General features: G+C 41.4%; 1 protein-coding gene across 1 annotated transcript in view; it reads left to right on the plus strand.

Annotated features, from left to right (window-relative positions):
* Positions 1-416: 416 nt before the first annotated feature.
* clptm1 (CLPTM1 regulator of GABA type A receptor forward trafficking) overlaps positions 417-11,390 on the plus strand; it is a 16,232-nt gene continuing 5,258 nt past the window's right edge. The window contains exons 1-9 of the mRNA XM_046862238.1: positions 417-556; positions 5,304-5,434; positions 8,152-8,275; positions 8,469-8,627; positions 9,922-10,039; positions 10,126-10,211; positions 10,379-10,499; positions 10,629-10,873; positions 10,952-11,045. Of these exons, the coding sequence (XP_046718194.1) occupies positions 503-556; positions 5,304-5,434; positions 8,152-8,275; positions 8,469-8,627; positions 9,922-10,039; positions 10,126-10,211; positions 10,379-10,499; positions 10,629-10,873; positions 10,952-11,045 (1,132 nt within the window). The 5' untranslated portion in view covers positions 417-502. The remainder of the gene's footprint in view (positions 557-5,303; positions 5,435-8,151; positions 8,276-8,468; positions 8,628-9,921; positions 10,040-10,125; positions 10,212-10,378; positions 10,500-10,628; positions 10,874-10,951; positions 11,046-11,390) is intronic.

Raw genomic sequence — 11,390 nt, forward strand, 5'->3', positions numbered from 1 at the left:
AATCAGTGCTAAATGATCGTTAGTAAGTCATTGGTACTGAATGATCATTAGTAAGTAGTCAGTAGTGAATAATCATTAGTAAGTAGTCAGTAGTGAATAATCATTAGTAAGTAGTCAGTAGTGAATAATCATTAGTAAGTAGTCAGTACTGAATGATCATTAGTAAGTAGTCAGTACTGATAGATCATTAGGAAGTAGTTGGTACTGAATGATCATTAGTAAGTCATCAGTACAAAGTTATCATTAGTAGGTAGTCAGTAGTGACTGATCAGGAGTAAGCAATCAATAGTTTGTTATCATTAGTGAGTAATCAGCGATGAGTGGTCAGTAGTAAATAATCAGTAGTCATGGGGCTGCAGGAGCCGGTGATCACATGCTGTCAGCACAAGATCTCGCGATCTATTACGTCATAGCGGTATCCTGGTGTGAGCGCCTGATCTCGCGAGACCTTCTGTTACATACCGAGAACGCCACATTACAGTGTAGGACGGAGAGAAGGAAGATGGCGGCGCAGGAGACCGAAGCGACACAGCAGTCCACCGTAAGCAACGGCGAGGTAAGAGCGGCAGAAATAACACTCATAGACATAAAACGCCTGTATACACGTTACAGGTCGGGCTGGTCGTTTGACGCGTTGCTGATTTCAAGACAATCGAAGCCGGTCAAATTGAACGATTCACCGTGCGCTTAGTCGCGTTGCATCAATCCACCTGTATTCCGAAAAGAAAGTCCCGCCTCCTGTGAGCGGATTGGTCAGGATCTTTGCTCCGTGTGTGATGCGATTGTCTCTTAGCTGACGCTCGGAAGCGGTCAGCCAATCAAAGAAGATGAGTCAGAGAAACTGACCAATCCGTGATTAGTAGGCGAGATTTGCAGAATGCCGGTAGTAAAAAATATATTGAAATTGTTGCTAAACCGGCCTATAGGTTGATTATCGTTTAACTTACATGGATTGTATTGACACGACTCAGAATCTATTTTTTTAGTAATGTCTTCTCGCCAATCTGAGGCGCTGGATTAGATTAGATTAGATTAATGATCTGTCATGCAGTCAGGAAGATGGTTTGTAGCCGACCTGCCAGTGTGAGCACGTTCCCGGCGTGTTCAATCAGCAGGTTTTTCTTCACTGCTTTGTCCGATTGGCATGGTGGCTCCTTATCATTATAAAACTGCAGCTAGTTTTCAGGCCCATCTTATTACCACTAGTTATATACTTCTATAACAGCAGACAGTGTGGCTGTGAGGCATCTTCTCCCTCACTGGGATCTAAACACCATGATGAGTTGACTTTCAGTTTTACATTCTGTAATAATCTTTTACCACGTACGACTTTAACCCTGTGGACCCTTAAAGCATCAGGTTTAATCCTCAATTGGTTATATGTTCATATTTACACTTCCCACATTACCCAAATGCCCCAGATCTTCTGCTTTCCACCTCAAGGTTCTAGGTTCCATCCCTGAATCAGGAACAAACTCCCTCAATATGATCTTCCTCCCTGGCAGTCCGAGGTAGTCCTCTGTACTACGAGTCTCCTCCGATTTTACAGTTTGACGTCATTCAACAAAGCAGTGCTTCGTACCCTTTTCTTTTTTTTTATCATGGATACAAAAATTGGATTTGCTTCTTGATCACAATCCGAACATATCCTCTCGTGACGTCCGTATCGGCACCTAGAACACTGAAGAGGATTTGTTTGTCAATAGCTTGGATTTTGTCAAGGTCAGAAATGACATCGTTCCTTTTGAACCTATAGCTTGCGTTGCGTTCCGGGACTTTAACATTTGCTGTCTTCACAATTTGAGCGACTTGCAATGATCTCATTCATACACCTGAGCTGAGAAGCTTGGAAGCCCAGCAGCTCAGTCGTGCTGATATTTAAACTCTCAACCTCCAAACAACAGTCCAACCCTCTGACCACTGAACCTGCTTGGAAAATGGTGAGTGGGGAAACAAGCTTTTGGTTTGTTTTTCTGAGGTAACAGTAAAACCGGACAGTGTGAGATCAGACATTTACATTGTACTTCATTTGGTTGACGCTTTTGTCCAAAGCGATTTTAAACTGAGACGGATACAAATGAGCAGGTGAGGGTTAATGCTTTGTTTACGGTGCATGGTAAGTGCTAATTTGTAAGTTCTTGATGTATGGTGTAGAACATGGGGGGCATGGACTCAAAACTGAGTTTTGTTTGTTTTGTCAGCACGTGAGTAGCCTACTGATGCTGTTCTACTACAATGCTCTCTAGTTTACTGATCGTAGTATCAGGGGTTCAATCCTCAGCACTGCCAAGCTGTCTTTGTTTGGCCCTTGAGCAAGGCCCTTAGCTGTCTATGTTTCAGGGGTACTGTTGCATGGATGACTTTGCACTCTGACTCCAGGTTCCTCTAAAGCTAGAATATGTGAAGAAAGAATTCTTGAAAATGTTAGTCTGCTACATTGACTCAGGACTACAGTTTGTATCTGATCACCATCACTGCACACCTCGACATCGTTTATCTGTAATAAATAGACATTCGGTGCAACCCAGATGAGGATGGGTTCCCTCTTGAGTCTGGTTCCTCTCAAGATTTCTTCCTTATGCCATCTCGGGGAGTTTTTCCTTGCCACATTTGCCACCGGCTCGCTCATCAGGGACAAACTTACTTATAAAGAACATTTTATTTATTCTTTATTTTTGGCAGCTTAGTAGTTCATGGATTTAAACTTATGGCATTCAGAAGTCCAACATCTTAGTCACTGAGGTACCACTTTTATAGATTATACACTATTATAGATTGTAGAGTACCGTGGGCCCTTGAGCAAGGCCCTTAACCCTCTGTACTCCAGGGGTGCTTTATCATGGCTGGCCCCAGCTTTTTTCAGAATTTCACTGTGCTGTAATGTATATGTCACAAATAAAGGCGATTCTTCTATTCTATTCTAAATGACAAGGTTCACCTTCTCCCTTAAGGCAACATCAGTCAAGGTTCTTTTAGTGCCAGCTTGGTGGTGCTGGGATTTAAACTTCCAACCAAGGAAGTCCTACCACTAATGTTTCTTTCTCCTTAACAGTAACTATGCTAGTAATTGCCCTAATCCCCCCTGTGACCTCAGAATCGCAGGCAAACACAGACGTCTGGGAATAACGGAAATATCACACATACCCAACACATATATTAATAGTTTCAGTATAAGTCTATCAAATGTATTTAACGCTAAATTGAACTATGTTAAAAATACGATAAATGATGACTGATAAATCTTTGGCTGTGACTCCAATGTTTTAACCTTCACATTAGGACTGCAAGCAAAAACATAGTGTTCCTCTGCTCTGCTTAGAGGTGAATGAATAATCATTCTGTTACAGCAACCAAAACCCATTAACATTACAGGCATCATTCTGGATTTCAATCATATAGACATGTTGCCTCATCAGTTTTAAGGCAGATTATTCAGGCTCAAATAGAAACAGAAATGGCCTCCTTTTTATTCTTGCTTTGTCTCTGGTCTCGTTATTTTTGTTTCTTCTATCATTACACTAGAACATGACGCGTCCTTGCGCTTTTAATCAGTCCTGCTTTAAAATAGATATCAGATTTCGAGCTTGTTGGGAAACATCATTAAACGAGTGCAGCAGAAACGGTGCCACAACAAAGTACCCACGATTAACGCAGGTATAGAACTCGATGCGCTCTTGCGTTTAGATGATGCATGGATCGTTAAAAAAAAAAAAGCGTATGTTATTTGACGTTACATAATTCGGATTATTTGCAGTTGCAGTTCTCACACTGTGATGCAGATCTTAGATATGAAACACTCTTACCCTCGTTGTTTGGGCCACCCGGGGTAATGATTAAGCATTGTGGTTTATTTTTCAGCTCGCTGCAGTCATGTGGGCACGAGGCCCAAAGCAACTCGTGTTTAATCATTTACACTCTGATTCACTTCCTTCTTTTTATTTTACACACTGGTGCAGAGGGTGTAATATACAGAAAGTCACCACTGAAGTTATACAGTTGCTGGAATTGTACCTTTTTTTTTTTTTTTTTTTTTTTTAATGAGAAAGAAGAGCATTAATAAATGTTTTTAGGTTTGAACTAGGACCTTAAAGCACTAAATGAAAACTCCAAAGGTGAAAGTATTGCATGGCAGTACATTGTTGAGTATTGTGAAATCAGCCTTGCATTATTTTAAACATTGACAAACTTTCTTTTTTTTCCCCCCCAATCATTGGCTCAAGTTCCCAAACCCCTTGCAGATGATCTCATCTGCAGCAGCCGAGGTTGGTGAGGGTGTCGCAGCAGACTATAAAGCGTTTATTGTTTTTGTCAGAGGCTCCATTTACATATTGTGCCTTTCGGAGCTATCAGCATTGTCTGCACAGTGCATCATGTAGTGCTAATCTGGCAAATCCACGATTTGTAAATATTGTGTGGGCTTTAATTAGAGATAGCTGAACTGGATTATAGACTACATGGAGAAAAGTTTGTGGACACAAGATTTTGATTTTCGAACATCCCGTTCCACATTGAGCACCATTTATCCTTTTATAATAACCTTCACTCTTCTGGGGAAGATGTTCCACTAGATTTTGGCTTGTAGTTGTGGAAATTTGTGCTCATTCAGCCACAAGTATGTTCGTTAAGACCGGTTCTGATGTAGGTGAGGTGAGGAGGCCTGGGTGCAGGAGCCAAAGGTAGCAGAGCTGAAGATGTTGAGGTTTTCGTTAGGAGTGACGAAGATGGACAGGATTAGTAGTGAGTTTATTAGAGGGAGATTGAGATGGTTAAGAGGAGAGATGGAGAGGTAAAGATCAGGTGTATTTGGACGTTGTTCCAGATGATGGCGTAGCAATCGAATAAAGGCATTTACCTGTCTAAAGTTCGGAAACACCTAGTCCTTTATGGTTTTTGAGAGACACATGCATGTTCCTTGTGTTTATATGCAACAGATTTTAACTTTGACCAAACAAATATATAAATGTACCTCCACCTCCATGTTTGACTTTGGGCATGAGGCAGCCTGCTAACATCTCTCTTTGTTCTCAGTCTTACATAAAATCTTCTGTTGGAGCTAAAAATGTCAAATTTGGACTCCTCCTGTCTAGAAACCTTTCTTCGGCATTCACTGTTCGATTATTGTTTGTCATCTAAACAAAGGAAGCATGCATGTGTCACCAAACCCATAAGACTGGGTGTTTTCTGAATTCTTGACCAGCTCTTTACACTGTATTCATCCGCTTTATAATACAGAGCATGATACAATGGAATCATTTCGATGGTGAGTGGTAATTAATGAACTGGCATTGTGGTTTTCTGTGTAGGTAAACAGTAATGGCGCGGCTGCTTCTGGCCAGGTTGCACAGACGGGTGCGACTGCACAGGACCCACAGCAACAGCAACAGCAGCAGCAGCAGCCTAACGCCTGGCAAGTCATTAAGGGCGTCCTTTTCAGGTGAGTTCAATCGCTAGACAGCTGGATTTTACCAAGTGTAAAGCGACCTTTTTTAGCAAATTGGACTATTTCAATTCAAAAGAACATGAGCATTTGTGACTGCGATGAGGGAAAAACTCCCTGAGGAGGAAACCTTAAGAGGAACCAAACTCGAAAGGAAACCCGTTCTCATTTGGGTGCCACCAAATGTCCATTCATTGCAGTCCCATTGTTGAGGTGTGCAGTAATAGGTGCATAAATCCTGAACTATTCATACAACCTGTGGTCCTGAGCCATTGTAGTAGACTATTGATATGAATTACAGTCCAATCCAATCCTCAAAGGTCTTGAGTTGCTCAGCGTCTTCATAGATCTTTAGGCTGTAGGTGTGGAACCCTCACCAGCTAAGGACCCGATCCAGAGGTAGGACATCGGGATGAACCAGGCAGATCCGCTACAGTCTGTGCAGTGTAACAGTGTTCGGTTATATCACCACCACTTCTGGTTACGTATTCATAGCCCTTAGCCATAAGCCTTCATTTTACTTTGAAAATAGAGTTCTTTCTGCAGGCTCCCATCCCCCCTGCTCTCGTCTCGGCGAGACGGGAGGACACTCTAAAAAAGAGTGCTGTAATTCATAACAGTTAATTATAGCAGTGCTTGTAATAGTGGACTGCACTGAGGATTCTTGTTATGCGTAGTCGGCGTAAATTTCGAGATGAAGACCTTCAGTCTCAAGTCCTACCCATGATCAAAAGGAACAGATTCACATACCTTAAAAAATATTATGGTGCTGCAAAATAAAAAGAAAACGGAAAGGTTTCCAAAGTTTGGGATCATTTCAAACTTTAGTATTGCTCTTTAATGAAAATACATCTTATCCAATTACTCGATTAATTGGGAATAATTGTTAGAATACTCGATTTCTGAAATAAGCAAAAGCAGCCCTAATCCAAAGTGTCAATATTGTGTGAGCACCACTGTTATCCAGAACTGCCTTAATCCTCCTGGGCATGGAGTTCACCAGAGCTGCACAGGTTGTTGCTGGGATCCTCTTCCATAATGGATGGATAATGACATCACAGAGCTGCCGGATGTTAGATACATGGTGCTTCTCCACCATCCCCTTGAGGATGCCCCTAATTCTCAAATGCCCAAATCATATTTGAGGTGCTCAATAGGGATCAGGTCTGGAGACATACTTGGCCACGCCATAATTTTCACCTTCAGCTTCTTCAGCAGGGCAGTTGTCATCTTGGTGGTGTGTTTGGGGTTATGATCATGTTGGAAAACCGCCGTTCGGCCCAGTATCTGAAGGGAGGACCTCATGTTCTGCTTCAGAATGTCACAGTACATGTTGGAATCCATGTTTCCCTCAATGAACTGTAGCTCCCCAGTACCAGCAGCACTCATGCAGCCCCAGACCATGATGCTACCACCACCATGCTTGACTGTAGGCAAGACACAATTATCTTGCTGCTTCACGGGGGCGTAACCACACACCGCAACTGAGCAAACAAGTTTATCTTAACCACAGGACATGGTTCCACTAATTCATGATCTTGTATCGGTCATCTTTAGCAAACTGTTTGTGTGCTTTCCTTTGATCCAGCTTCAAAAGAGGCTTCCTTCTGAGATGACGGCCATGCAAACCGACTTGTTGCAGTGTGTTGTACGGTCTGAGCACTGATCAACAGACCTTCCCCTTCTGCAACCTCTAAAGCAATGCTGCAGCACTCATGTGTCTGTTTTTTGAAGCAGCTTCTGCACCTGACGCACAGCACGAAGACGCAACTTTTTTTGATGGACCCTTGCGAGGGCCGTTCCAAGTGAAACCTGTCTTGGAAAACCTCTGTATGACCTGGTCACTGTACTGTAACTCAGTTTCAGGGTGTTACTGATGATCTTATAGCCTGGGCATCTTTGTGTAGAGGAACAATTCTAATTCTTAAATCTTTAGAGAGTCTTTACCATGGTGCCATGTTGAAGATCCAGTGGTCAGTATGAGAGAATTGTACTCAAAGCACCAAATTTGAACTGCTCTAATACAACATACACAGATTTGTATGGTCCGGTCAAGCAGACAAAAACATAAACATAAAAATAGGACATGTGGCTTTGCATGGTTACACAACATACAGCTGTCATCACTTAGGGTGTACTCACTTTGGTTGCCAGCTATTTTGACATTAATGGCTGTACATTGTCTAAAATATATCCAAGTTTCATTTCTTCCAAGTTTCCATGTCCATTGAGAAGATACTAAAATCTTCTCACCTTTGTGCAGCAGTGGTGCTGAGAGAACACGCCCGAGAGGTTTAATGAGAAGAAATCTACATATAAAATATTGGTCACTTTTGAAATAAAAGTATAACCTACTAATAATTTGTTACCGGTGCAAAAAGTGTTACAAACGATGCATCACGATACAAATGGCAACTTTTATCGTTCCGTCCCTAGTATTTTTTTTTTTTTTTTTTGGTCTTTTTATAGTCTGTTCATCCATAGAACATCTAATAGAAAGATTTCAGCTGTATGCACCATTATGTAATGTTTAATTTGAAAGGTGTTTTTTTTTTTTCCCCTTTTGTGCTCCTTCAGCTTTCATTTTCAATGTGTATATTTTAGGATTTGAAATCGGTTCCTCAGCATTGTTTTTAGCCTGTATATAATATTATGCTTCAAACATTTACACGCAAGATTGTATTTATTTCACCTTTGCTGTGATCTTTTTCCAGGATCTTCATTATATGGGCCATTAGCAGCTGGTTTCGCAGAGGACCATCGACCCCTGACCCCAGCACCCCAGCAGGTGCTCCCCGGGTGCCCAGCCGCAACCTCTTCCCAAAGGACACCCTTATGGTACTGTGCTTTTATAACTTATATAATTTATGTTGGATGAATAGAAATGCAAATGTCTTTACAGGACGGCACTTTGCCTCAGCTGCTGTTGTTTTTTCCATGCAGGCTTGATTACTGTCTTGTATTTGTTATAACACATGGACATGTTTTATGATGACACACATAACACCAGATGTTCTCTTCCATTTCCTAGGATCTTTATGTGTATATATCTGAAAACGAGACATTTTCAGAATTCAACAGCTCAGAAGCACAGTTTTGGTTCCAGCAGGATCTGATCTACGGAGACTGGTCCACAGGAGAAGCCGGGGACGGCTGTTATGAGCATTACTTGGAACTGGACACACCTGAGGTAAAGTTTTAAGCAGAAGTTTTGTGTGTATAGATTATTTCTAATATTAATCATACACATGGTAACAAACAATACATGTCTCAGAAAAGGGATTTAAAAGAAATTTTTTTTTAATCCTATAAATCTATTTTTATTTATTTATTTTTTTTCCTTCTTCTTTTTCTTCTTCTGACCATGTCTGTGTAAAGTATAAACATGCCCTGAGTGCTGATTATGTTTAACAATTGTTAATGAACATCCTCTTTTATACTCCTAAGCTGAATCTCACGTTTCAAACCACCACCACCACTATATGTGGGTAGAGCAGGGAGTGGGTTTTTAAACAAAATACTTACTTCATGTCATGTGATGCTTTTTTTTTTTTTTTTTTTTTACACCTTACCTCAGCGCTGTTGGAATTTCGGAGCTATTTGGGCACTGGTGGTGGTGATTTTTAATTTTCTATCTCTGACCGGAGTCCCAGCTGTGAGGCAAATAACGAGTTTATATTATTGTACTCATCCCACTATGTTATCGTTTCTATGGTTACCGTTTCTCTTCGAGTTGTAAAAGTCAGGTCTCTGACAGAAAGAGGTACAGATGAAGGAACTGAGGTTTATAGCGTTTCTAACGTGAGGGAAGTTGTAGCTTGGACGTTCTGCAACATTAAATATAACTGTGAACGACAAACGTATTGCGCAACTATTTAATTAATAAAAAAACAAATGTGTGCATTGGTGGAATGTTGCAAGTTTAAACTTGGCTATTTTTAAAAATGAAACAGATTTGGTGCTTTTAAGAGGAGCTCGGCTTCGAGTGGTACATGGCCTTGCCAATTATTTTTCACCCAAATGTTTCCTTTTCATGATAGTATCTGGCCTACCTATACGCTTATAAACTAATTATCACATGAGTAAATGTTCACCTTTTTTTTTTTTTTTTTAATAATATACAGGGATTTTGATGTTACTCTTTTGGCTGCTATTATTATTATTATTATTATGTGGTGCATGTGAGCTGGATTTCAACTGAGATGAAACACAGACAGATTTTCTAACCCGAAATAACATAAGTACAACTTTCGGTCGGACAGCAAGTTTCTCGTCCCGATTAACAATAAATCGCGCTTCTGGCATGTGTGTAAATGTTCTCACGAATAATAATTAGCTCAAATTAAAAACAGCAGCACATGTACACATGCACCACTGTGATTTCCTCAACAAAAATGTTTATAATGTATTAAAGCAGTATTAATGTGCATGGATAATTTAGAGCATGACCGGTACGGATGCCAATAATGAGTTTTCTCACGCAGAGTGTGCAGCAGAACGGCTCGTTATACATCCACGTGTACTTAACCAAGAGCGGCTTCCATCCAGATCCGAAACGCAAAGGCCAGTATCGCAGGCTGGCCACTGTCCATGCTTCACGAAGTGAGTAAGCTCAGCTAAACCAATGTCTACATTCAGTTCTTACGCTCAGGTTATAACTGCTTGTTCCTTTTTTACCTCCACACCAGTGTTAAACAAGTTCAAGCGTCGGAAGTTTCTGAAGACGAAGAACCTGCTGACGGGAGAGACAGAAGCTGATCCTGAGATGATTAAGGTCAGTGTGATAATGGATATCTTGGCTAAAAACTGCATGGGTAATTGAATGCAAAATAGTTGGCTCAGTGCAACCATTAAATACTTTAAGCCACTTAGACCTGGTGATGAAAGAATATGAATATAAAAAGTGTGTGTGTGTGTGTGTGTGTGTGTGTGTGTATATAGCGGGCAGAAAGTCATGGTCCAGTAGAAATCATATCTCACTGGCATCCAAACCTTACTATCAACATGGTGGATGATCACACAGCGTGGGTGAAAGGCTCGGTGCCCCCGCCCCTCGATCAGCGTAAGTGCCCTCATCCTCAGCTGGCTGTATATCTGCGCTAAGCCGACTTCCAACATATTCATTGCCCTCTTTCTCTCTTTCTCTCTCTCTCTCTCTCTCTCTCTCTCTCTCTCTCTCTCTCTCTCTCAGATGTAAAATTTGATGCAGTGAGCGGTGACTATTACCCCATCGTTTACTTTAACGATTACTGGAACCTGCAGAAAGACTACTACCCCATAAACGAGACTCTAAAGAAGCTGCCCCTGCGTCTCACCTACTGCCCGCTCTCTCTGTGGCGCTGGCAACTGTATGCGGCTCAGAACGCCCGCTCGCCGTGGAACTTCCTGAGCGACGACACGTACGAGCAATCCGACGAGGATCAGGACTCTGTTAAGGTCTGATTTCCATCCACAATCCTGTTCACAATGCCTGGATGATGAAGAAAGTATTGTAATCTAAATTTCGCTCAATAGGTGGCACTGCTGGAGACTAATCCCTACCTACTGGGGCTGACCATCGTCGTCTCGATCGTGCACAGCATCTTTGAGTTCTTGGCATTTAAGAATGGTGAGTTTAATGTTTCGATTTCCATACTGTATTCAAATTTACGCAATAGTAATAGACTGGGATCAGTCAGAACACCTTCAGTGATTTAGAAACATTTTAATCCACATTTTTGTGAAAATTTATTTTTAGGTGTTACACTTCTATAGATTAGAGGCTCATGTTGGGATATGAACGAGCAGATAGGGCCGCAAAAACCAATAAACCTGGAAGTAGAAGGTGGTCAATTATGTCCCTCAGACTAGAGAAACGCACAGGACTGATTTTGTAGTCTCGGTCCCGCCCTCTGCCGCAAATATGTTATTTTTTTTTTCGCTCCCACCCGCAGGTAAAACATATAAATAATCT

This window comes from Silurus meridionalis, chromosome 12 (assembly GCF_014805685.1).
Source record: "Silurus meridionalis isolate SWU-2019-XX chromosome 12, ASM1480568v1, whole genome shotgun sequence".
Taxonomy (NCBI): domain Eukaryota; kingdom Metazoa; phylum Chordata; class Actinopteri; order Siluriformes; family Siluridae; genus Silurus; species Silurus meridionalis.